Raw genomic sequence first — 27,773 nt, 5'->3', positions numbered from 1 at the left:
CGGGCGTCAGACACTGCGATCTCCCCAGTGGGAAGCCCGGACCAGCGTTTCGATAAGACGTATGTTCAAGCAGCTTTCTAAAGTTAACATTGAAAAAACACACACACTAATGGGCGCGTCCGCGACGTGCGAACTCGGGGAGTGCGAAGCAGAAGATTTTTCTGGAATTCACGTCACTTCCGGTCAGCCGCAATGGTGTCGTTTTTCTAGTTTTCGTCTCAAAAGCACCATCGTTTGCAAGCTTTTTTCTAAGGTAAGCGCTTGTATTTCGAAGGCGACATTTGGCAAGCAGCACTACCTCTAGCTAGACTACCTATATATTGACTTTTTGCGGAGCGCCAAATTTTGTTGAAGTTGGCCTTCAATTTCAAGGAGCTATTCAGATGACGAAGGTAGAGAGGAATGGTTCCAGAAGAAGACCTTATTATACATAGTCTGTAAACAGACAGAGGACAGGAAAAATGGGGCATAGACAGCACTTGTTTATTTCTTGCATCCTTTGTCCTGTTCTACACTATGTGACAAGATGGAACACCAAGTGGCTTTATCTCATACCTTGCCAAGATGGAAAACTGGTGTCAAATGTAAAAGAGGAAGATTTTTAAGGACAAATTATTTTGGAGAGTCATGTATCGTGAACCTTTCTGTCTGTGCAATGTTCTTAGTCTTGAGACCAGAAAAACAACTATCACTTTTTTAATGAAGAGCAAAGGACAAGCAATTTGGTAACATGCATTCTGTGTCTTAGTGAATGTTTCCAGCACTCTCACAGTTTTGCAATGCCCAAGACTGAACCTTCTGAACTCCAGAACACCAAGATTATGATGCTGAAATGAAAAAGGCCCAGGTTCTAATTGCAGCTGTAGATGTGGACTTTTTTTATTTTTTGCTCTAAAATTATATTGTTTATCTTTGTTTCTTGAAACTAGCTTCAGTTGGTACATAATGCTACGAAAAGTAACTTGAAATGTGAAGTAAGAGACAAATGAAAATGGACAGAAAGCGTGATTATTTCCAGCACTGCTGCACGGCATTTAGCAAAAACGTAAGGTATGGCCTCGGAGATTTATCGTATTCGCAAAGCTGTTGAAGACGCACAATACGTTTTCGTTGATTGTCACGCCGTGGCACTACAAATAATTACGCTCACTGTCAAAGTTCTTGTATTTTACTTCACATTTCGAATTACTTTTTGTCGCAATATGTAACAACTGAAGCTAGCTTTATGAAAAATATAAAAACAATATGGTTCTAACAAGTTATACTAGAAAATAAAAACTCAACATCTACAGCTGCAATTCGAACCCGGGCTTTTTGAACTGCTTTGGTAGAGGCGTGCGCTGCCATAAAATGGCGACACATTGCTGTCTACCGATCACAGCACCACGAGTGCATTGCCCCTGTTCGGGCTTCACTTTTCGAAGCTCGGTCCGGGTACTCCACTGTTCTAGCATACTTTACCATGACATTTCTAATACAAGATTGCCGTACATTTACTGGCCCTTAGCTTTAATTAGAAAACGAATGAAAAATGGCAATGCATACTTAATGCACTGGTAACTTGCGTTACTCAAAATAGCACGCATGCGTTTACGTTTCACACATTATAGAGCGATGCCAGGAAAATGCCTACCCACTTCTCTTTGCTAACACTTTTTTTCAGTGGACCTTTTACATGCGCGTGGCGCCAAATCTTAAAGACAAATGGTTCTTATATAGGTGCTTCCCTCTGTGATGAAGTAGCAGTGAAGTTAAGCTATGCTGACTACAAAACATTATTGGCACGTCAATGCCTTACACTAATAGATTATGTTAATAAAAATTGCACACGTGCAACGGTTCTTACCTTGTTCGTGAGGCACGTTTTGATACATGGAGGCATGAATCGGCCATTGATTCCACGGTCCAGCGGGTCCGGACCACATGATTTCTATTTACAGCAATTTTTTTACACTGAAGAAAAAACAGACAACTTGCAGTCTCTTTCATGGCTGCTAGGAAATAAAGCGAATCAATGCATGCATGAAAAAACACCACTCGAACGGTCAATGCAGCGTCACCACCTACAACAGGATTTTAGAAACATCCGCCTACGACCACCCTGCATATGATCGATCATAAGCAGATTAACCAAGGCATGCTGTGGGACAGGCGACCCCAGTTTCAAGATGGATTAAGAACTGAGTAACGCTTTCTTTTAGAACTCTTAAGTTTTATTATCGGTAGATACGAAAGACGCTGCAGTCTAGGTGAAGGCAAATAAATACAAGAAGAAACTAATGTTTTTTAAACGGGGAACGTTTCCAAACAAGACGCGACAGCCGGTAGCGCCCGGAACGAGCTCCCTTCGCTTTCAAAGCGTCGATGGAGCCACTTGATAGAGAATATATCGACACGACACTGAGCTGTTTGTTAGCGATAATCAGTCGTTCGGGCCGTGGCTCAACTTCTAAACAAACGAAATTTACCTTGGGAGGAATTGGGTGCGACGAGAGTTGCGTTGAAGCGCTGCAGTGCTCCGACGCTGTCGAAGCAGCGATGCTTCACAATTTGACTATGACAAACGGGGCGGCTAGATGTAGAAACACATTTCGGTCCACATAGACGGCACTTTCTTTCTTCCAGTAGCAATCAAATATAAATCGCAGCAGTCAGAAACGTGCCCATCTTTTTGGCTAACAAGGTTTACAAGATGGCGTGGAAAACCGAGAACAAGCAATGATGATGATGATAGTGGACCCCTACCGACCGCAGAAAACCCGTTGTTCGCCTTTCAGGCAGATATGTTGTTTCACAATGATTTCACAACACTGCTGCGCGAGTTTCACATACTCCCAACAACAACTGCATATTTCGAGTCACAGCACACAATTATGCGCTAGACGCCACGTAGCGTTTCCTAAACTTGTAAGAACCTGTGACCTATGATGTGCCATGTAGCCTTTTGATTAGTTCCGCGCGTGCCCGATAGGCGACGAATATTCCAATTTCCTCTTCTGTGTGCCGCGAGATTTGTAAAATAATTATTCATTGCAATCAAGAGATCGAATGCGGATCGGCAAAGATCGAGAGAAAAAGTGCCTGCGAGTCGCATTTAGGGGCAGCAAAAATGTTCTCATTTCTTGGGGAGAGGAGAAAAAGAGAGAAAGAGAGTATTTGAGTCTTACTAAAAAAACAAATACAAGATCACTGCTGTGATCCAATTGTGAAATTTATGCACCCAAGTTTCATTCCTGTCAGAAAGAAATGCGGTCCCCAGGCTATGAAGGCGGAGAGAAAGGTGGAAGCAGGACATTAACACATTTCTGTTTACCTGAAATTGACGCTTTGATGCTTATGAGGTGTGTACTTCAGATGTCCATGACAAAAGTTGCACTTCAAATTATTTCAAATATGACCGAAGTTTTCTGTGAGTGATCTGTACATGCCATGCAGTTTTGTTCTTTTTGCTAATGCCACGAATTGTGTATCATATCAGAAAAAAAAACATTTTGATAGACAATAACAAGACAACACAAGCTGAGTCACAGCAATGCTTTTATTGGTAGCACCATTTGATTATGTTTAAGGCAACAAAGTAGCAGGTAAGCTGAAATTAATAAATATGTAACATACACATATAAATATCCACACATTAATTAACAATGTAACAGAACGCCTCTTCAAGGGCTCCGAATTTCTTCTTTAATGCAAAGCTTGAATGCATCCCATCCTTCCGTAGATATCAGGTGAGACTGCAAGAACACAGCAACAACATTAACACCATAGGCTTACACTGCAGCAAAAGAAAACTCACAGCAGGTGAAGTCTAGTCTGAAAAGCAATTTTTTTCCTGGTCTATGTAATAAATACCTAATATAAAATTTAGTATGAAATCGAAATTATCCAATTATATGCTACAAGCTCCACCTAGTACGAAAAGACACCTAGAAATAGATATGATGCATGGGAACACACACGTACACAAAGTACGGAAAAAGAGGTAGGTAAAAACGAGGGCAAGTGCCAACTTTCTATTAGTTTAGTTTCCAAAAAATTGTTGATTGAATCTTCTTCCGTCCTTTGTATATGAGTGTGCTGTCAAACATTATCAATCAACCACAAGTATTCTAGTTGCATACCTTCCAAGCTAATTAAAAGCTGAGTAACATTTTCAACTTCCTTTCCATTGGAATGTGGGCACTACAGCCAGGAATCAAATGCACAACTCCATGCTTAGCCGCACATACCCGAGTCACTGTTCTCTTTAAAAGGCCACATTGTGAGGCGCTCCATTATGTGCCGTGCTTCTTTTTTACTAGACTCCTCTGAAAACTGTTAAACGAGTTTCCTTTAAAATTATAGGTAATAGTATCTATATACTAGGCTCCCATTGTAGTTTTGCCCATCAGGGCCTTGATCTGCATATTTACTATGCGCAATGTCATTGAGCTAATGTCCAGCATTAGAGGTTGATGAATTGATCTAAATGCAGCCTACAGATTATGTACATTATAAAGATGAGTTTTTCATACAACAGAACTGTTATAAAGCCAGGCCATAGCCATGCAATTACGGGAAAGACATTCTCAATTATGAAACAGTATATTAAAAAATGCTCAGTTACTTTCACATTCACACGTATACATACAACACTTCATTGTTTGTCATATCTCTCACATATTTTTTATGTCATACACAGTACAGATAGTGAAGAAGACGCAGTATGCCAATCTGAATAGTTTTCCAAAGAAAGCAAGTCAAATATTTTTATAACAAACTGCTTCAAACCTCAGCAATGATTTGTTATACAAGCACTTGTTTTGCGAAAGGTAGTGCACCAATACATTCACAATACAGCCATGACATAAAGAATCTTTTTTTATAATGTCATTATTGTTATGCAAGCATTTAGGTAGAGGTGTTCAACTGCATTTTAAATGAAATTAAGACACAAATTGCACCTTCAACTGGTTCAAATTTATTGGCTCTGTTTTTCCCAAAGACACTATAAGCACCTGAACTAACATCTAAAAATATGTGACATCATACCAGTTTATCTGTACTAATACAATTAGCTCATGTTTACCAATAGAATAAAAGCTTGTTTACGCGAACCCGGTTAACTCTAACTTACAGTTGCTTTGAACTGATACCCTGATCTTGGCACAGCCCTGTGTACTTCTATGGGGAAAAAAACTTGATAATTCGAACATGTCGGTATTCACAACGGTTTATTCAAACTTGGAGCCTCTAGTTTCTCATCACTGCATGCAGAAGTCAACCCTGAGTGATCCCAATTTGTTGCAAAACCAAACCATACTTATTAGACATGCAAAACAACAAACAGTGGCATTTCTCAGCACATGAGAATTCAGACACTGCACTGGAACTCTTGGGCAAGCTACAAACTATACTCATAGCGTTGTGACAGAACCACAAGCAAATATAAATTACTGATTACTTTTTAATTTTGATTGCATTGCTTCTGCCATGCAAATAAACATGTTTTAAAGCATAATTAGAGCCAGGCAGGTTTACCGATATTATTTCAACATTACCGGCTCACTGCTCAAAAGAGTGCATGTTAGTGCTTCTTTCTGGTGTATCATATAACTGATAAATTAATTTTTGTCCGCTATTAGGCTCCATGAACATAATTCGCAAAATCACCTGTGACAAACAATGTAGCACTTAAGTCGCAATAACTAGTCCAGGGGTGGCTACTTTGGGTTCTGTCCACATAGTGTGGGGCAATAACCATTCATTTTCGCACCTGCTGCTAATTTAATGCCTAACTTGAACAATTTTATAGTTCTCTTCAAGTTCGAAATAACAATCTTTTACTCTAACAATGCCACACAGTCAGCTGCAGCTACCTGCAGCCAAATTTCACATGAGTGGCATTTTTGTACTTACGAGTCTAAATGTCTTGTGCTGAAATTCACAGAACAATGCCCACATTTTTCGCAAAAGCACTGTCTTCAAACAAAATGCCAGTCAGGAGCAAAAATTTTAAGCACTCGCTTAAAATGGACAAGAAATGATGATGATTACTTTGCAAACCAAAATCCAAAATATCCCTTCAAAATCATAAGTATGAGTACTTCAAAATACTCATGACAATTATGACTTACTACAACTAACGCTTTCCTATTGAAAATTGAAATGGAGAGATAGTAAAGTTTTAAAAGAAAAAGCTTTTCTCTCATGTTTTTTTCAAAACGTGCGCCAAGAATGTACAACAAAACAGAACAACACTAAACACAGAGTGCCCGACTGCAGGTAGCCATATTCATTGTGAACCACAAACATTAGTGCCAACAATCAGTATTGTATTGGGCATGAGCATGTGGCATGATGTCAATTATAGTAGGTATACTCTTGTTCATAGTACATAGAACAAGGTTGGGAAAGGTAAACTTTGTGTATGTGGTTCATAGCTGAAAACCCAAATGGCACAAAATATTAAATAGGAGCATAGGGTGAACCTGCCTGACAACGTAACTACAGCTAACTTCTATAGCTATTCTCACAAAGGCGTGCAGCTTGTTATATGCACTATACCGCAGTGTGTACAAAAAAATACAATCAATTATTATAATAAAACTGTACCGCAAGATCTGCAATGAAGATGTGTTTACGATGCACGGTAAGGCCATGTTCACGTTACAAACATTAGATCATAATACTACTGTGGGAAGATCAAAGCGAGAAGTAGTGAGTGTAATCGCATGCGCTAATAATATACGCATAAGAAGGCTCTCCAGCAAAGTTCGGCTTTTAGTTTTTGATACATTACAGAAAGCAAGTGGTACAATGAAAGACAAAATGACCAACTAGATAGTGACAAAAACAAGAAACTCAGTAAAGTTGAAAGTTGGGCGAGTCCGTAATAGTTGATGTTTACACAGCAGCTGTGTTGTCATTTCGCGCTTTCTGAGCCTTGTCTCCGCGTGCTGCTTCCCATGTAAACATGAACAATAACAGGCACGATACTTCACCTTCATTCAAACTCCACTATAGTATCACTCTTGCTGCAATGTTACAAAACTAGTATTGATTCTGTAGTTAAGAGCTTCGGTGCAGGCAGGTGTCAGTGCCTTCAACTGATGCTCTTACCCGCAAGCCACGATGTAGGCGGTCTCTCATAATGGCAATGAACTCCTTGTAGGAAAGAAATCCATCACCATCGGCATCGAATATCTGGAACACTGTGTCCACGAGGTGTGGATCTAGACTATGGCCAGTGCAGATCTTGACTGCCCTATGAAATTCCTCTGTAACAAACACAGCAAAAAGAACTAGATGCACTGAAAAATGGCAGAAAACAGATTGTACTGTAGGGAAAAAAAGCTCGATACATCCTACTTCTTTGGCTTCTTCAAGAGAATTATTAGCCAGTTACTAGTCATGCATGTTATTTGTGTTGCATACTTCCGTTATAAGTGTGTACAGATAAGTTACACAAATACGCCAATGTGAAAATGTAGAATGAAATTTTCAATTAAGCTTCCATTTTAGAGACACACACAGCGAACCCCAGCTTATATGCTACAAAATTGAAAAGATATGAACCTCACAAGCTCGCTACATGAGTGAGACCAGCTGCACCAGTCTTAAGGACAAGCAGTCAGTATAACGTTGTGTTCTGACAAATTAATTATCGATAATTTGTTTCCTTGCTACACACTAACTACACAGCTAAATCCTAATGCATAATTTTTGCATCGAGAATATACGTTGTTGCTTTCAGTTCAACTGGTCATAGTTCCAGTTCATGGGCAGTTGGCTTGTAGCAAGACCCAGCTGCTTGCTAGCTGGATGCCAGCTGAGACACATTCATCTGCCACTGGGACCAGGTAGTTTCCAACAAGAACCAATTGATTCCAGTTAATATTAGTAAAATATAGTTGGATTGCCAATTACACATTTTCACCAGGGAAAGCCTTTATATGAAGCATATACAAACAGCAGCAAAATTTTACACAGTTGAGAGAAAGTTGTCAATACATTATAAACTGACACACTAGTAAACACTGATTTAGTATTAAGAGAGTTGCTAATGACATATGGCTAGTTTCTTCAGCACTATGGCTGTTCATTCTTTAGTTCAAGGCTTTAAGAAAATGCATGCATATGATCTTTACTTCCTGTTTATATTAAAAATATCCAGTTTTCAAAACACAATCCTCTTCAGTGTAAAGAAAAAATGCAGAAATACTTAGGTCGCAGAATACCAAGTACCTTGTGATATTGGCTTGTTTGCATATGTAAACATTCTCATGGCGATAGAAAAGTCATCCAAGTTGTTCAAGAACTGGCAAAAGGCTTTGAATTGGTCAAAGGTGATGCCCTGAAAACAACACAGCAACAAAACAAGATGGGAAAAAAAAGGAAAGTGCTATTCATTCGGAAAGGCTAATCTTATCGTAATTTTATAAGTAGTGCATTACATAACTAGAAAACATGTTAGGAACATAACACAGAAGTATAGCAGCAAGTGAAATTGATCCTTTATAAAGAAAGAATAATTGCGCACAATGTACTTTTGGGTCGCTTAGCAGTCTAGCTCTGTACACAGAACAGAATTCAAATTCGAAGGCTGCTCATTTCTTACTTCTATGCAAGCGAAAAATGCATTATAATGTTTCTTGCATACAGCAGCTATATTTACAATAAATCAGTTTCAGCTATCCTATCCCTACAGTGTAACGTTTCAGCTATACCATCCCTCTAATATTGTAACGTGCTTGCTCAAGAAAAATGATGGCAGTTGTGCATGTGCCACGAAGGTTTATGAAAAGGATGAAAAAGAAGAACTCGCTTGTGCGTTCTAATTAAAAGATCGACCTGCTTCTGGTGCCTCAATCTCTGTGGCAAGACCTCTGTTTTCATGTCGTGACACTGGTGGAGGTGCGGGGTAGGAGGAACGCAGAGGGCGCGAAGTTCCTTACGCAGTATTTCCCTAATCATTTGTCGCAGAAAACTTTCGCAGATGGCAGTGTTCTGAGCTTTAGCACTTAATGCCGTGTGGTTCGGCAGGCGGTCAAATTGTCAGCATCGTTGTCGCAGTGTCCACTCGATGACAGTCGCCTCTCTTATGAATTCATCTACTGTTGTAGGTATATTTCGTACGAGGCCTGCAAACACTGGTTTCTTAACACCCTGCATTAGGTGACGCCCCTTCTTCGCCTCGGGCATGTCAGGGTCAGCATATCGAAAAACGCCTCTATCAAATGATGGGCATGATCTCTTTGCTGGCTTATTCAAGAAATTCCCTCCAGAAGCAATGTACAAGAAAGCTGACATTGCTTTCTAACTACTACATGCATGTGCTGTCATGCATAGTAACTGCTATTGCTAATACCGCCAGCTTGCAGTTAGCCTCGATTTCATTACTTGCTGATGTCATTATTCTTTGAATAGATCCCAACTAACTTACACTTGGGAATCGTAACATAAGCATACATTTCACTTAAAATCTAGCAAAGAATGGATTGCTGATGAACCTCTTCAACTGCATGTTGTAGATTTCTCAGTCAACAAAGCACTAGAACTTCCCCTACAAACCAGTAGAGGAAATTCTGGTGTTACAGTCCAATGGAACAGCAAGTATAGAGCTGGAGTCAGAAGGGGAATTCATAATGTGGCATATATGTCCTAGTTTTTTGTCCTTCTAGCTTCGGACAGTTTCATGAACATAAAAAATCGATCCTTTTCAGCGAAATAGTGCGTTATAAATGATAGAACTATTCACAAAAACTATGCATGCGTATGGATATTTATTGATTTTAATTAGAAATTAATAAGCGCTTGTAAGCTCAGGGAAACAATACGATTATCACAATAAATTTTACAACCAGAACATCTGAATAACACAACTTCAACGCTTACACCAGTTCATATGTGCACAACTCAGTTTTACCATGCTACCCAAACATTTCTGCACAAAATTTCTCTCTAGTGACCTTCCACAAACATATCTATGCAAGAACTAAAGGAGCAATGCTCCAAAGCAAACTAACCTTCTCCTCGGGGATACGGTCCTTAACCCTGTCAATGTAGGCCTCATAGTTGGCACTGTGGATGTATGTGTAGCGAAGCAGGATGCGTGCAAAGTCCACCTCTGAGATGGAGGGCATCCCTCGCGAGAATTCTGTGAACTCAAGCTCCAGCACTTCAGTTTGAAGGTTGTCCATAAACCTGAGCACAGAGGATATGTTAGTAAGCATGTTTCAATGAAGGACAGGTACACATACAGTCACAAGAAATATGAGTTGCAACGTGCTGCCCAAGGTCTAAGCAGTGCCAAGACCGCATGGTGGCAGTGACATAGAAAACAATCAGTCACGTAAACACTGTTTCAAGTACTGGTATATTCAAAAGCAATTTCACATTTATCAATGTTACAGCACAGTTTTGAGGCCCCTTCAACCATGGCCACCGTGTTGAAACTCGTATTTAGTGCCACTGTACATGTCCAATAATTTACAAATACATTGTGCGTTTTTTTCTGCAGACCAATTAGTACAAAATGAAGGACTTAGTTTTAGAAAAAGAAAGCAACATGTTTCATTTATATGCCCGCACTCGTTACACAAACAGAACCATCAAAATATACCAGTGCATCAGATTTTCAAACAGTAGAGCAAATAACTTAATCTTTACTATTTTCTTCACTCTGCAAAAAATTATTCAAAAATCAATTAAGTCAAATCTCTAACAATGTCTGCAACTTTTTCAAATAATTTAAAAGTATAGGAGCTTGCGTGGTAGTATGCCACCAACACCACTGTTTAAGTAAGATCAAAATTATTCAGAACACTTTTTTCCCTAGGTGTAACACAAACGAAAAATCACAAGCAACTAAATGTAAGAAGGATGGAGTGTAAGAATGCTAACTTAATGAACAGCATTAGCACAAAGTTGTACACGAATATATCAGACATACCACACATAAGTATAGGCACCAAGATAATTTCTTTGATCAGAATGGTTCAGTATTACACAAATAAACTCTATTTGAGGAGATCATACACAAATCTTGCCACCACTGGCACTCACCTGTGAAAGTCGTCATATTTAAGCGTGTCTGAGCCTTTCTTTCCAAACAAGTGCACAAGCAATGTTGTGTCTACAATGTCGTAATTCTTGCTTTCACCGTCCTCCTAAGAAAATTTAAACTTTGTCACAAGTCTAATGTGAAGCAGTTAATAAGTTCCTTTGTTTACTTCTTGAAGTTTCTTGGGTTCGATCTAAGAGGTTTTGAATGGTTTACTAATGCTGTGCCTAACATTTAGGTGTGATCTTCCCACATGCTTTCTCCAATGTTACATCTTTTAAGCTGATAAACACACCTATATTGCATACTCGTTTCAAATTGAAGAACTAAGAGTTTTTAGAAAACAAGAGGCATTGGTCTTGTTAGCTAGAAAATAAGAAGTTTCACTCACTGAAATGTCTAGGTACCAGGCTCAACAGGTTAGACCTATAGCCTAACATTTACAAAATATAAAGTTTGACTATTACCCAGAGGTTAAATATTTAAGCTGCTTTGAATGGTTAAAAATTCTCAAGCATGGAGTTACAGAGTTCATTTACACATCTTTCACGTGAAATAATCAAATGCAATGGTGTTAGTAAATTTTGACCAAACTACGCACAGTTCTCATGTAAGTGGAGCAGGCAAGAAGCACAGTGTTAGACTACAGCGCAGCATCACGAAGAATTAAGCGAAGCATGACAAAAGTCTCAGTACAAAACTTACTATGGGGCACTACATTGCATGACATGGCAAAAATACAGAAAGCGCACTGTTGCAAGCCAAATACTCGCAAATAAAACAGCCATAAAAGACAGAGGAATTTGCAAGCAATGCATTTACTAACTAAACCACTGTTTGCTGTCCTCACAAGACGAAAACTGCAGCAAGGAAACCGATAATCATAATCTCATTAGGAGTAGTAATGGGCCTGGTATAAATTAGTAACTTAGTATGCATTTATGTAACTAGTTTCTCAATATAAGTACTTCATGCTATGGCTAGATGAGCATAAAAGAACAAATGATTTTCTTTTATATTTTATAAATGATGTGCACTTGATTATAAAATTAATCAATACATGACAGTAATTCATTTTTTGATGAAAATATATTTTCATTTTATATGTGGCCTCATAACTAGGCTCAACATTGCTGATGTTTAGGTAGGAGAAAAGAGAACCGGCATGGTTAGATCCCCAAGTGCTGGAAATTCAAATAAGTACCTATTTAAATACTTTCAAGACAAGATGCAATGTAGCAGATAAGCCAGCAATCCACAGAAGCAAACTTAATAATGCAGCAGCGCACAATCAGGCCAATTAGATGCATATTTTGCACAAGCAGATGAAGGCAGCCTGACAGGAAAGGCAATGTCAGATGCTTCCTTGCTTGAGACTTTCACATAAATCCTGGCTAGCACAAATGGTAATGTGTTTCCAATTGAAGATTAGCAACTAGCTGGGCAACCAATGCAAACTGAGCAAGCTGCGCCGATGCACCATCACTTAATTGAAGACCCACTGACACTTAATGTCATTATACGCATGTATGTGATGTTACTCACTGTACATCGTGTAATAGGGATAATTACTCAAGAGACTTTGTGTGTAAAAACCCCAATATGATTATGAGGAATGCCAGGGGCATAGCCAGAACTTTTTTTTCGACGCGGGGGAAGGGTTCAACCATTCTTTGGGTACATCGGTGTGTTTATGTGTGTATATGTATATTATAAATATGCAAAGCTGAAAATTTTCTATGGGAGAAGGGGGGTTAATTCCTCCATCCCCAACCGTGGCTACAAAAGTGAAGCACGCCACTGTGGAAGGCTTTGGAAATTTCGCCCACCTGGGGTCCTTTCACATGCCCCTACTTTTTAGTGCACAGGCCTCTCTAATTTTGCCTCCATTAAAATGCCACTGCTGTGAGTGAGATCGAACCCATGCCTTTCGGGTCAGTATCATAACCACTGCACTGCCCCAGCCAGGAACTAAACTAGGAGCCTGTCAGAGCAGCAGGTTTCATTCAAGAACACTGCAAACAATGTCAATGTTGTGCATTGTACATCCCTACAAGATTTTTTTTTTCTCATGTCAAGTACGGTGCTTGCATTTGTGAATGTATAAACATATAAAAATTAAGTTCTCACCGCTGCAGTCACAAACTTTTCTTCATAATTTTGAAGATGCAGAAATGAACAAAGATGATTCTTTCAGTGAGTTAAACTAACAGGCACAAGCAGGAAACACACAAAGAAGTGCACAGCTGCCTAAGCTGGAATTGATGCTGAAAGCCTCCAGCAAAGAGAGCACAACTAAAGAAGAAATATGTATTGAAGCTTTGAAGGCAGCATATAAAAGCCACCATTTGCATGCAGAGTTATGAACACTGATTGCCACTGGATGAGGCCTTACGGGAAGCCTTGATGGAAGCGTGTACAATCTCTGGTGAATGGCAAAGGAGGGACACACAACACACATGTTAATTCCACACATAGCACACATATATCAAGCTGTCCTTCACATTTCTGGCTAGCACAGCATAGCAAGAGCATGTAACAAAGACAATGATTGGAACTTGGCCAATGGAACATTTCTGTGAGGGGGGTTTGAATTGTGAAACTGTCAAATCAAATTTAGTATGTGTATAATAAAACTGGAGCTTTAAACACTGAACTGAATGCTGTACTTTTTCTCATGCTTCAAAAGAAAAAAATGCAACAAGAAAAGAGAAAATGAGAACGGTTGCATAAAATAAAAAGTTTACTTTCATCAATTCTACATTACTATTCGTTAGCCAATTAAATTCTTCAGGATTCAGTTTTCATTCCGTTTTCTTACTTTGTACCTAAACTTTATGTTAAAGAGCCCGTAAACCACCGACAGACGCTCACGTGCTGCTCTCCATGCCTGTCCTTCATTGAGAACAGCTAGCATACAATACAAACGACGCTGCCTACCAGAGAAGCTGTCATTGGGCAAAAGACAGCCTGTTTTCTGCTAGCACATGCACGCGCCTGTTATGTTTTCAGCTCGGACGCTGAGGAAGGGCACTAGGACAGGTGGTCAAATGAACCTACGAACGCAGCCTAGCGAAGGAAAGAGTGAAACGAGAAAACGCGTGGAATTCCACCAGCGTTCACTGCATACTCGTACACAACTGGAATGCCACATCTACATTTCCGCCTCTGGGTGGTTTATGGGCCCTTTAACAATGTCCCTCCCATTTCTCTGTGTTCCACTTTGGTTACTGACAAACGTTCATTTTCTCTGTTTGAGAGATCCACTTAACTATACAGCTTAGTAATGTAGTGGTCAAACACACAGCATTATGAAGCAAGAAATTGAAGAACAAGGTGAAAGTTTACATCATTTTTGTTACAATGCATCAAAAATAACTATAGGGTGAAAGCAGTATGGACCACCTCATGAAGTTTGAGAGGTAGCAGTGTAAGATGACACCTCAGCAACAATTCTCGAAGGGATGCACAGTAGCCCAGAACACTTGCAGCAACAGACGCTCACACATGCAGCAGCACAACAGAACACCGCCAACATAAACAGAAGAGCAGCAACAAGTCTGCGCGGACTTCGCAGCTGCCCACAAAAGCACACCTTGTCAAAGACATAGAGCCCATTCTGACTCAGATACACCAACACTGATGTCAGAAACAGCCCATTCTGACTCAGATACACCAACTCTGAAGTCAGAAACAAACAGTAAGGGATATTTTATGTAAAATAAGAACAGAGGAGTATTGCAGTAGAAGAAAAACAATAAAAAAACCTTGCTGTGCATTTTTTTCTCTTCTTGTACAAAAGAAACTTCCACAGTTGCCAGGAGGTATGTCATAATTATTCAGTTCCTACATGTGCACCTTAAAGCTCACGGTTCTAGATGAAAAGCTATTTGCCTTTTAAGTTTTCAACGTGGTTCGCTCTTTTCTGTACTCTTATACAGGAATACATGCGCAATCTAATGAATAAATTACTTGAAAAACCAAAGCGAAGCAGTGTCTTTAGTGAAAGCAAAAGTATAGAAATCCTATCACTGGGATATTAGCGTCATTTGATGGCAAAGAGTGATCTCATCGAAGTACTAGGCCTCTAAAATGTATGAAACAGCAGAGGTTTCTCACATGTGATCTCGGCATCATGTCAATATGAAAGATCTGTCTGATGGTCTGCACAACACAATGCACATCATCCTGCATAGGCTTGGCACACCTTTAAGCACCATAAATATAAGGAAATAGAAGCTCTTAGGGTGTGACTGCAAAATCATTCGATTTCTAATTATGTACTGTGCTAATATTGACTAGTCAGAAAATTTTTTCTAGAAGGTGGCTCTGAGTATGTACGCTTTTCACAAAAAGAATTGCAGAGATCCTCTAATATAGCAACAAGACTGCTTTGTAAGCAATTTCGTGCAAAAAAAGATCCATACTCATGATCGACACCATGTTGCAGCTAATCACCAAATTGAAAATGTCCGCAAAGTTGGCTCTTCAGCTATGTGCCCCCACTGGCAAGTGCAGCACTAATAATTCTGCTGGTAAATGCAAACCAGAAACATCATAACACAATAAAAGATTTTTAACACTGGGCTTTGATGCAAATATTTTTGCAGAACAGTTGTCACAAGAAAGCTGTACTTTTTTATGAGTTTGGAACTCATTTTGGAATTCAGGGCAGAACAGTTGTAAGTTCACAAGAACAATGGAGCTGAACACTTCAGTTCTAGCATGAGCGCATTGATACTGAAAAAAAAATGATGGAACCTTATATTTTTATTCCTTCATAGTATAAAAAACATTTCTGATCAGTTATCATATTTATAAAGATTACTTAACCTTATGCAGCAAAGCAGTGCATGTTAGCTAGGCTCATAAAAAGTAATATGTAGTGATAGTTTACATAATCACTTCTTATATAGTTATTAAAATGAGTGCAACCCTAAACATCTATAATGTTGCATGATACCTCAAAGTGAGAATTACTATTGTAAATATAGCTGAACTGAACATCGATCAAATTTATATTTGAATACCTCATGCAGTCACATAAAGCACTAAATCTTAAGCTCACTTCATGCGGAGAAAGAAAAAATGTAATAGTAGTCTTTGCTGAGGATTCAAGATGAACTGTTTATATGACCCGTTTATGCATAGTCACTAGCCCCATCCTTAGAGACATGCTTACCAGCTCAGGCACATCTGCATTTCCTGTGAGCCTCTTTCCACGGCGTGCAACAGTGCTAAATATCTTTTCAAGCTGAGTGAAAGAGGAAAGAAGGTGACAGTGGGGCAGAAAAGTGAGGAGCATAGCTTTACAGAGGTAAACACAGAGTCCACACCACCACTTGTTCACTGAACTGGTCACTGCACGTGACCAGTGCAAAACAAAGGTGGGCACCTGCGGTAATATAAGCACACCATTGAGAGTGCCAGTGCAGGTACAAAGCACGCAAGTGCAGATACAAAGCACGCAAGTGCAGGTGCCCAAAGAAGTCAGTTCACTGCACCAAGCAGGCCACACTAGATGACAGGTAACACATCTGTCTCAGTTCACAATACTCAGACATGAAAGAGAACTTGCAGGGCTAGTATTAGCATGAGAAGGGGGCTAAGAATGCATCACACCCACTAACTTTGCCGAATGCTTTTCAATAAAGAAATTGATATACAGCCTTCCTTTGAAATGACAATTAGCGCGAGAACAGAACGACGACAAAGAGACAAAAAAGGACACGTACTCTTTGTCGTCATTCTGTTCTCGTGCTATAACTATCGTCATGTCATACCAACTAGCCCAAACTGCCACACTTCCTTTGAAGTCGATAATCCAGAGCCCAAATATCTATAGTTGCAGATGACTTGATGTGACTGACTGATTGGTCAATTCAACTGATCAACAAATGGTGTTTAGCAGACAAAAGGAACATACAGTTTGTGGGCTCACTGAGGTATCGAAGTTAGACCTTCGATACTTCAGCAGGCCTCTCACAAGATTCGTGTATTGCAGGCAATTATATGGATCACTTGGTGGCAATTACGGCTACAAAATATCGCGTGGCTGCTCATCGTGAGAATGGCCAAAAATTATAACATGAAGTGTGTATGTGACTTTTTTCTGAAAAAGTAAGAAAAGGTGGCTTTCACTTTGTGTAAGATGCAATGTATCATTGGTTATTGCACATTACTTCAATAAGCTGGCCAATGCATAGGATGCAATGCTACCATAGGATTGTGCTTCAGTGTAGAAAGTGGGAAAGAAGAAGGAAAAAGAAGAGAGAAATTGCACCACAAACATGACCTAATTACTCAGTTCAAGTGTTGGAAAAGGCAGGGAGTAAAAGTAGCTTGCAAATCGATAGTTATGAAAGAATGATGTAGCATCTATGCCTGCAACCACTACTGGTGGCAAATGTCTTGTTCCCACTTGTCTTACGTAATTAAACTAACACATATTAAATACATATAAGTAAATATAATATTAACCAATCTGAGACATTATAAAAAATTGTATGTGAGTTTTTTTTTTTAATTTCCAGCGAATAGCAAAGTTATGCAGTGAGACCTAATGAGGGGCCCTGCCCGATGAAACCGAAGCAATGTGTGTGAGTCTTCTGGCATTCGAGCCCCCTTCAATATGCACAATATACGGTCCAGATTTAAAACCTCAGCCTCATGCATAGTCGCTGAACTGGTGTGGTAAGTGCCAGCAACGCAATAAGAGTGCACACCTATTCAGCTGTTCACAGTCGGTAACCAAAGCATGTGTTAGATATTTTTAGGCTATTTTAAACATTTACAGAATGCAGATCTTGCCATATTTCTAGCACTTGCAAGCAGGGTATGCATGCATGCTCACAATAGTCTGGCAAAAAACTATGGTGCAGAAAGCGGTCTGAATAATACTAGAATCTAGAGTTCCTTCGAACTTGTTTCTCGTGCTATCAAAACAGATACCTCATTTACATTTACTTGCAGTAAAGACAATCTGTGAGGCTACATCATAAAGCTAAAAAGAAAAAGACTGATACTTATTTTTTATTTACATATGATAAGCTTGTCGTTAGATCACATACAAATATGTTAATGTGGATCACTTTCAATCTTTAAATATCAAATCCATCAGCTCTTGATTATGTTGAGGACAGACTGACATTTGAAAATGTTTCAGAAAGGTTTGTTAAGATTGTTTCAAAATAAACGTTTATTTCTCTCCCTCTCTCTGAACCTATTTTCATTCACATGAAAAGCATACAGCATTTTCTGTTCGAACTGGACAAATATAAAATGAGTAAAATCAAGTTGATAGTTTAGCAGCTAAGAGCTGTGTGGCTTTCAATTCACAGTGTATACTTGTAATGCACCATAATTTTTTGCCATCTTTTACTAGCACAACTGACACCAATGACCGCGAAGTTCATATACATACTCCAGCCATTTCCACTTTGCATAAAGTGAAAAATTTTGCTTCCTCTAAGCACACAGCTGAGTTGTTCATGATGAAAAAAAAAAACATACACACAGAACAACAGCCACATTACATGTCAATCCAGCAAGCTAAATTCCATGCAATTATTTTCTGCCAGCCATAGAAAAACAATGCACCCAAACACAACAAAATAAACTTACAACATCCGGAGGAACATCTGTAAAAAGTCCAAGCTTTCCAGACTTTTTGAAAAAAAGTGCTGCTACAAGGATTTGCAGGACCTGATATTGCATACATGCATTTGTGCAAAAGAAAATCATCATAAAGGGTAAAAAGAAGTTGATTTAGGTAGAGGCTAAAATAAAGAACAACGTAAGACATTTCGGGTATGTGCGAGGCTGTCATAAAAGAAAGATGATTACTTCATGCTCACATGCTTGCTCATTGTGACAAAGAAGGCATGTAGACGTGTATATTGTCTACTAGTTATAGTAATTGTGAAAATGCATAGAGCACAAATTAAAGCCAATACATGTAAAGTCACTAAAAATCAGTTTTTGATACCTTGGAATTTATACCGCACATCAGTATCATGATTACTTGCATGAAACTCAATTATCACCTCTGATTTAGGTCAATGCACTTTCATTAAATATGATTGAGTTGCTACAGTAAATCCACACTTTCACTACAAAAGAATACACTACACCTATAAGCAGGCACTGAAGGTCAATGATATGGTGACAGTGTGAAATGCTGTGGCTTACATTAAGTCCTGGAAAGTCCTAAACCTTGCTTGATAATATAGAGACTAGGAATCTGATGTGTTACCATGAATACAAGGAAAGCACCAGCAAGCCGGCTTTACTCAGCTATTTCTAATTACAATAAGATGAGTATTATATGAAAACAACTGATAATCAAGACAACAAGTAACCAATAGACTGATAGACAGTGTTCTTGGAGCGTAATGTATGATCTGAAGACAAGCCACTATGTGCTGACTACAAGAAGTAAAGCATATCACTTGATTATTTATATAATTATGCATTACTTTAGTGATTACAAGATTTCAATTATTCCATTTGTTCAATATGTTTATTGCATACCTCCTTATTGTATGTGAACATCAAGGCCTCATAGCATAAGCATAATGCATTGAAGATATAAACAGAATGCATAGACATATGTTACTGTAGCATCATTAAATATTTTGGTTTAGCCATAAATCAAACATGGGCAAACCATTCTTATATATTGAACATTGAACTAAGAGCTAGAATCGAAGAATTATTAATCATAAAGAAAACTCCATATGTGTATACTTAAACGGTGTAACATTAGTGCCACAACTATACAAATTATTAAGTGTGTCTGACTTGCTCCAACCACCTTTGGCAAAAAAATACATAAGATTAATAAATAAAAATAAATAGAAATGATATGTTATGCGCTGGATATTCTGAGAGGGCCTTAATAATCAATACAGATATGCTGCATACACATCAACAATAATGCCCCCTACAACCATCACTCACCACAAGAAATTCTTGCTTATCAACTCTTTGGTTGCCATCAGTGTCGAACATGTTGAACGCGATTCTAAATCCTGACTGTGGTTCTGAAAATAAAATAACAGTGCAATTATGGAGGTATGTATTCGCGTGTCGCACCTTCTCCAACACCTACTTGTCAATACAGAGAGAAGGAACAGGTATTCAGTGTATGATATGATTCCTGTAAAATATAAATATAAATATAAGGTTAAGGTCAAATAGCTTGCAGCGAATAAAAGCTGAAGTAGATACGTACGCATGTCCCGAAAAATGGCCGAAACTTGGCACCCGAAACTTACCACGCTCCCTGAGATCTCTGAAAAGTTTCGTGGATCCGTATTTTCTCGCTGGTGTTTGTTCCAGCATGTGATCGAGCTCTTTCTTCGACAGGTGATGCCTGTGCAATCGGGCTGGCAAAGCGAAACGGGAGCAAGTTTATGTAAGTACTGAAACATCATCAGTCAGACTGATCCGAGTATTCAAGCTCATCTAGCAGAGTCTTAACGTACTGAACCTGACAAGACTGATGCTTCAACTCACGTCTGGGTTCTGATTCCGTCAGCGATTCGAGAAAGTCTTCGGGTGTCATGTAAAGTTGGCCTTCGTACTCAACCGAAGCAAACCGAATGAATCGCCGTTCGCGCTGAGTCAAGTGCATCGTGTGCTCGGCTTCCTCGCGATCCTCCTGCGACATCAAAGATGATTAGTTAATTGACTAGTAAGAATTGGAATGATTGACGCGACTGCTCACCCGAATCGCTGCATCCCTCATTTCCTTGGTGGGTCTTTTGGCCAGCACAGTCAGGGGCCGTTTGCGCGCAAGCAGGTAAGTGGCCATCGATGCGGACGCGACTATGCTTACGGGCACGCCGTAACGAAGCGTTTTTTCGACTATTCGCTTGTGAGACATGCATCGTGAGGGCTGTCGTGCTATGGTTTTACTAATGAAAATCACGGCATTACTACGCAACATGGGCGTCGCCATACCTACGGGCAGCTAGTTTCGGTTTCTGTCGGCTTGTGCCAGGTGGCCAGATTTGACTACTATTTTAAACTAAATGACATAACTACAAGAAAACGCGGACAACAGTACGTTGCGTCCAACTGCAAACTAACACTAATACAATTTTTAGTGACGTATGCAATTAAAACTTTAAAGAGGCAAAATATGGTAATATGCTAAAGCACCATGAACAATCCAAGTTGTAAACACGACCCTACGCATAGCCTCCGAGACAGTGTTCCACAGCAAGGAAGCGCAGAGCACGAACATCATCACAGTGATCCCAACAGACATAGAGAATTGTACAATTATCAAACTCTATGCAGTGTGATACTCTACTGCTATGACCATTAGTTTCTTATGATAAGAAGCTTTATAAAACATTATAAAACCTTATTCATGGATGAAGGAAAGTTGATTCCTTCCTCCATTGTTCCATACATAGAGATTCATTAATAAAACTCTATGGTTTTATAAATTACTACCTAGAGAGCTAGAGAGTAATCTGTCGCTGCAAATGGTATACGTCACCAACATTTTTGTGAAAAATTTAATGGGTACAGACCGTACGTAAGGGAAAGCGCAATGTACTTCTGCGCAGCTTCCATAGTCTTTCCGATGGGCACGCCAAGCAAGCTCACATCGTAAAGCGAACTTAATACTCGTGGCCTTGACATCAAAGCAACAAGACTTTCGACCACTCACAAGCCGCCTACATACATTTCGCACCTTGTCGCTGCTTGTAATGAGTGTTAGCCGAAGGGGCGACCAGGCGCTTTGCGGTGAAGTGGAAACAAAGGAACGCAGCAAGCGTTCTGAAGGCAAACTTCATTTTTTTTCTTAAAACGAAAAATAATTGGATTAGACGTTCTTCATTACTTAACCATAGAGTGGTATACCAAACGCCGCATCGTGAGAGTTTTTCTTTAGACCGCATCAGTATGAAAATACGGTCAAATATGGGAATCGCATATTTCTGCCATTTTAACTTTTTTTCGAAAGATTTAAAGTATATTTCGCCCCTAAACATTTTTTACGAAAGTAAGTATTTCTGAAAATCACAATAATATTAAGATTGCTCAGAGAGAGTTGCAGCTAGTATAAAAAAAATGGCGAACTTTGACGATTTTTGTGTTTTTTGAAAAAGCCTAGCTGCTAGGTCAACGCAAAAGTTTAATGCTTTAGTAGCACGCATAAAACAAAAACCTCTTTAGTAGCTCAAGCACTGTTTCGAAGTTCCACAAACAAATATTGATTTTATATAATTTTTTCTATTGCGCACATTTTGGAAAAAAAACAAGCAAACTTTGATGGGGCACCATGGTCTTGCACATTTTTTTCGAGCAAAAATGTTTGGCCGCAATACTTCGTGAGGTCTACGAAAAGGGTGTACATTTTATTGGCAGATTCCGCGATTGTCGAGTGCCATGTCTGATATGTGTATATATATCCACTTTACCCACCACGCAGAATATTGCTACACTCAATAGAGTGACGGTAGAAGCATGCATGTAACCTTGCAGATCTCAATATGTATTCACTTTCTCAGGTGTATTTTCATAACGCGTACTCCGAGTGCCGTGGAGATAAAACTTCAGGTGACTCAGCCTTCAAGAAAACGCCATGGACGCAGCTGTTGGCGTGATTTATCCCTATGAGTGGAGGATGACACCGTAAAGGAAATAACCACCACTTTAATAAATCGACGATGGACAGCACAGTTAAGTGAGTAAAAACTTTATTGAAGATGTCCAGCGTCATTGAGCGGGGTGGGGCTACAAGCACCCCTGCCTAGGTGACGGCCTCGAGTCCTTGGACCCGGGCGGCATCCTGGGCTTGCCGGACGGCCCACAGTTGATCGGCAAGGTCATGGCTGAGCAGAGCCGCCTCCCATCGCGCCTCGCGGTTCGAGACTGCCATGTCTACCGGGTTCGTAGGGGACTGCTGCGCGTTACCGGTACACTTCCACAGCATGTGCTGCAGCGTCGCTCTGGCTCCGCACGCCTTACACGCGTCGGACGTATAAATGCCTGGGTAGCAGAGGCGAAGGATCACCGGATTCGGGTACGTGTGTGTCTGTAGTTGTCTCCAGGCAACCTGCTGTTTCTTGTTTAGTTTGGCGTGGGGTGGTGGATATTTGCATCTGTTCAGTCTGTAGTGTTGCGTGATGTCTCTGAAAGTGGTCATGCGATCCCCCCACGTCCATTCCCGCATCGCTGTCGAAGTGTGCGAGACATCGTGACTGTCGGCAGGCGTCGCAGCTCGGCGTGTAAGTCCTCGAGCCGCGGCGTGGGCAGTCGCGTTGCCCGCAAGCGGAGGGTCCGTGTGGGCGGGGGTCCATACGAGGAAACTGTCGTTTTTGCGGCAGATGTTGCGTTCGTGAATTTGGAGAATGCGGGCCGCTTCGCGGGAGATCCGGCCGCTGGCGTAGTTGCGTATCGCCGCCTGCGAGTCGCCTATTATCACCTCGGCGTCCGTGGTGGCTATCGCGAGGGCTATGGCAGCTTCTTCGGCTGCCTCCGTCTCTTCCGTGCCTATCGTCGCACTAGTGACGCAAGTTCCTACATGATCCGTGATCGCGACCGCGAAGCCGCGGTGGCAGTCGTAACGGGCCGCGTCCACGTAAACTGTGTCTTTGCTATTGCCGAATTTCTTTTCAAGATCTTGGGCGCGCCTGTTGCGCCGACCGATGTGATGTGTCGGGTGCATGTTCTTAGGCAACGGCAGAACGACGATGCGCTCGCGAATACGTCTGGGTATCCCGACCTTTTCGCCGCGCTGCGTATGGTAGTTGATACCTAGTGTCTCGAGGATGTGTCGACCAGTTCTGGTCTTCGCCAGACGTTCGAACTGGGCGATGTTGTGTGCTTCGATTATCTCATCTAGAGTATTGTGCAACCCCAGCTCGAGAAATTTTTCCGTGCTGGTATTGGCCGGTAATCCGATTGCGCGTTTGTACGCCTTGCGGATGAGACAATCTAGTTTGGTGCGTTCAGTCGCCTTCCACTTGAGGTAGGAGGCGACGTACGTTATATGGTTCATAACGAAAGCATGTACCAGGCGAGTGGTATTACTTTCCTTCATTCCGCTATGCCGATTTGTTATTCGTTTCAGCAACCGGATTGTTTCATTGACCGCGCCCTCTAGTCTGCGAACGGTTTCGCCGTTGTGGCCGTTGGCGGACAGGCGCAAGCCCAGTACCCTAATGGTGTTAACTTGTGGGATGACAGCGCCGTCTGATGTGCGTACATTAATTTCTCTATATGCGCACTCGAATGCGGAATCGGCGTTCTTGGGTTTACGGCCCCTGCGCGAGGGTCTATAGAGCAGGAGCTCCGATTTAGCAGCGGAACATTCGAGGCCAGTGTCGCGAAGGTAGTCCTGCACCACGTCGACGGCTTCCTGCAGCGTTTGCTCTACGTGGCCGTCATTTCCCTCGGCAACCCAGAGGGTGATATCATCGGCGTACAAGCTATGGTGGAGGCCTTCTATCTCAGCGAGTTTTTGTGGTAATCCGACAAGCACGAGGTTAAAGAGCATGGGCGAGATTACGGAGCCCTGCGGCGTGCCCGTACAACCCATGTATATGTCCTGCGATTCTAGTCCGCCGATCGCTAATCGGGCCCGGCGGCCCGTAAGAAAATCCCGTACGTAGTGGTACGTTCTCTCGCCCAGTCCCAACGCTCGTATACTTTCAAGTATCGCAGCATGGCTAACGTTGTCGAACGCCTTTTTGAGGTCGAGCCCGAGTATCGCTTTGGTGGATCGTGTGGGATTGTCTACGATATCGTGCTTGAGTTGAAGCATAACGTCCTGCGTGGAAAGGTTACGACGGAACCCCACCATCGTGTGCGGGAGCATGTTTCGGTCCTCGAGGTAGTTGGTAAGGCGAGCGAGAACCACGTGTTCCATGACCTTACCAACGCAGGACGTCAGGGATATCGGTCGAAGGTTGTCAATCTGTACTCGTTTGCCCGGTTTGGGGATCATAATTATGCGCGCCGTTTTCCACGAGTTCGGTATAGCGCCCGCATTCCAGCACTCGTTCATGTAAGCCGTCAGTTGTTCTATCGACTCATCGTCCAAGTTACGTAGCGCTTTGTTGGTTATCCCGTCCGGGCCTGGCGCCGACTTTGTGTTGAGCCTGTGCAGCACCGCCCTCACCTCTGCAACGCTGAAATCCTCGTCTAGCTCCGCGTTACCCTCACCCTCCCAGGCGTATGCCGAATGCGCGAGGGGGCTACGTGACTGAAAGTAACGGCTTCGCACGTCATCTAGAAAGTCCGCGTGGGTGCCCTTGTAGTCGTGCAGCAACTTGTTAAACTTATGTGCGTGTGATGTTTTCGTCTCCTCCGGATCCAAGAGGTGCCGGAGGAGATGCCACGTCTTGGCCCGTCCCAGCTGGTTCTCCATCCCATTGCAGATCTCTTCCCATTGCGTTTTGCATACCTGTAACGCGTGCTCTTCCATGTCCCTGCTTAGCCGTGCTATGCGTCTGCGCAGCGTTCGATTGTGGCGTTGACGCTTCCACCTGTCTTGCAGGCTGCGCTTGGCTTCCCACATGTGTAGGAGTTTACTGTCTACCACTTCGAGCTGTGCTTCTGGTGGAACCTCCAGCGTCGCTGTTTCTAAATCGCCCTTGAGCGTCGCAGTCCAGCTATCTATATCCTCAATAGCCGCACTGCCACGATTCTGCTCTTTCCGGACTTTGCGAAACGCGTCCCAATCCACCAGCCGGTGGTTCTTGCCCTTAATACCTTCCCGATGAACGCGGTGGTGAGGTTCAGCGTCGACCTGGATCTCGATCACTGAGTGATCGCTACCCAGGTCCTCCTGTGTATTGTGCCATCGCGCGCTAGCAACGTTCTTGGTAAATGTGAGGTCGGGTGAGGTGTCTGCACATACGCTGTTGCCCCTGCGCGTTGGCGCGGAAGGGTCTGTGATGAGCTCGAGGCCCTCATTCTGCGCATCGTCCCAAAGGCGCTTACCTTTTGGCGTTTCGTAGCCGTACCCCCACGCCGCGTGGGGCGCGTTGAAGTCTCCTGCGATGAGCAAGGGCCCGTCGGCAGCTGCCTCGCGCGCCTCTCGCAGTAACGTGCTAAAGCGGTGTCTGGCTTTGGGTCTGCTATACACGTTCAGCACAAACAGGCCGGGGCCGCGCCCTTTCGTCGGGATAAGCTCTATAAGTACATGCGGTATGCTAACGTTCTTAAGTTCGCGTTGCGCCACGGTGAGGTTGCGTCGCACCAGCGTTGCAGCGGCCGGTGGGGCTCCCGCGGTCACAGCTTCGTCTATAGATTTGTACCCCGCCAGCTTGACCGGGTCATTGGTTTCCTGCAATAGTATTACGTCCGGTCGTTGCCGGCTACGTAAGAATTGTTGGAGAAGCGCCCGTTTCCTCCTGTACCCCCTGCAGTTCCACTGCCAGATAGTGAACGTGTTCCGTGTGTTATGCTGTTGTGGGCGTTGTGTTTGTGTGGTTTCGTGTCGAGCCATGGTGACTGTACGTGTTATGGTTTGCCGTCCGGCTGATCCTGCGCCTCTTCGTCAGGTAACGGCCTAAAGTACGGTTTCCCAGTCGTTCGTACTGGGCGACCCACTGCGCCCGGAAGTCGCATTTCGATATTGTCTATGCGCGTTTGAAGCGTCGCGACCATTTTTGTGAGCTGAGATATTGCAATGCTCAACTGTTCGGTTTGTGCGGTTTGCTGAGCAATTGCGTTGTTAAGCTGCGTGGTTTGCTGCGCGTGTTGGGTCATCATCGCGTCTACCTTGTCGTCGAGTCTATCGACTCGTTCGCGGAGTTCCTTCTCGCGTTTCTGCGATTTGACGTCGAATTGTTCCGGGTCAAGTGCCTTACGTTTGGTGGGTGCGGGGTGCGCGTCTCGAGCCTCCATGACTTCCTCCCCACTCTCGGCTGTACTAGCAGCCGCGTCGGCTGCGACGGGTTTAATTGGAGGAGGAGGAGGAAAGGGAACTGTCGGGGCCTCCCCCTTCAACGTGGCAATTTCGTTTCTTAACCTTGCATTTTCCTGCTTTAGTTCTTGGATTATTGATTCGAATTGATCCAATCGTTTCTGCAATAGACTTTCTGGGTCGCTGTTGCGTTTGTAAGCAGAGCTACCGCGTCTGTCTACATCTGGGTTTCTATTGTTGTGACCGGCGCCGGAGCTGAAGAGGGAGCGGCGCTCCTTTAATCTTCAAACAAGTAACCGAACGACCGGCTGCCTACTGTTAGGACCGGCGCCAGGTCTGACAATGGATCGGCGTTCCTTTTGATGTTCCTTTTTAGTCGCCAAACGGGTTGGCGGCCTGTGTCCGCCATGTATTGTTCCCCCCTGGCCGGAGGGTGCGGCGTCTTGCCGCCACGACACCGTGAGCAGTTCGGGAGACCACAAGTGCAGCTTCTTCTTTGGAAGATGACGGCGGCGGCGGCGGCCGGAAATCGTCCCGCTAATTGAACGAGTCGTTCGGCGACCATTTGAAGCTTGTTTACGGCGGCCCTTTCGATGGATGCAGTCATCAACTTCAGACCCCTCGCCCAGCGACACCCCTTGACGAGGAGGAGCCACGTTCGTGCCACATGGCCGTGCAGTGACCACGCTTCAATTTTGAACGTTCACGTGGACCGTGCGTGCTCGTCACCCTCGCGGGTAATGTGTGATCCGTGGTTGGACGGTGCCCTCTGTACGCGGTCCCCGATCTAGGGATCTGGGGAGGACAGACCCTTTATAATGAGCCCCCACG

The 27,773-nt window shown here is 42.4% G+C and overlaps 2 protein-coding genes across 9 annotated transcripts in view; both read right to left on the bottom strand.

Annotated features, from left to right (window-relative positions):
- LOC119174952 (uncharacterized) overlaps positions 1–2,606 on the bottom strand; it is a 32,168-nt gene extending 29,562 nt beyond the window's left edge. For 2 of the 3 annotated variants that reach the window (XM_037426096.2, XM_037426098.2), the window contains exons 1-2: positions 2,469–2,606; positions 1,847–1,953 (exon numbers count right to left, since the gene is read on the bottom strand). In XM_037426096.2, the coding sequence (XP_037281993.2) occupies positions 1,847–1,925 (79 nt within the window). In that variant the 5' untranslated portion in view covers positions 1,926–1,953; positions 2,469–2,606. The remainder of the gene's footprint in view (positions 1–1,846; positions 1,954–2,468) is intronic. The other variant, XM_037426097.2, reaches the window with a different exon arrangement.
- Positions 2,607–3,520: 914 nt separating this feature from the next.
- Positions 3,521–21,048, bottom strand: MICU3 (Mitochondrial calcium uptake 3). Of its 6 annotated transcripts, XM_075894901.1 has the most exons (13): positions 20,775–21,048; positions 20,564–20,708; positions 20,323–20,433; positions 20,157–20,204; positions 20,006–20,088; positions 18,668–18,748; positions 16,227–16,298; positions 13,440–13,469; positions 11,047–11,150; positions 10,008–10,185; positions 8,227–8,335; positions 7,102–7,259; positions 3,521–3,734 (listed from the first exon to the last, which is right to left on the bottom strand). In XM_075894901.1, the coding sequence occupies exons 1-13, from the start codon at positions 21,006–21,008 to the stop codon at positions 3,663–3,665; spliced, it is 1,425 nt and encodes a 474-aa protein (XP_075751016.1). In that variant the 5' UTR covers positions 21,009–21,048; the 3' UTR covers positions 3,521–3,662. The 6 variants fall into 6 exon arrangements, with proteins under 6 accessions (XP_075751016.1, XP_075751017.1, XP_037281996.2 ...); XM_075894902.1 differs by lacking the exon at positions 18,668–18,748; XM_037426099.2 differs by lacking the exon at positions 13,440–13,469 and having other exon boundaries at positions 20,775–21,047.
- Between the last annotated feature and the right edge of the window lie 6,725 nt (positions 21,049–27,773).

Source organism: Rhipicephalus microplus, chromosome 5 (genome assembly GCF_043290135.1).
Source record: "Rhipicephalus microplus isolate Deutch F79 chromosome 5, USDA_Rmic, whole genome shotgun sequence".
NCBI lineage: Eukaryota > Metazoa > Arthropoda > Arachnida > Ixodida > Ixodidae > Rhipicephalus > Rhipicephalus microplus.
This window is presented reverse-complemented; position numbering and strand designations above follow the sequence as displayed.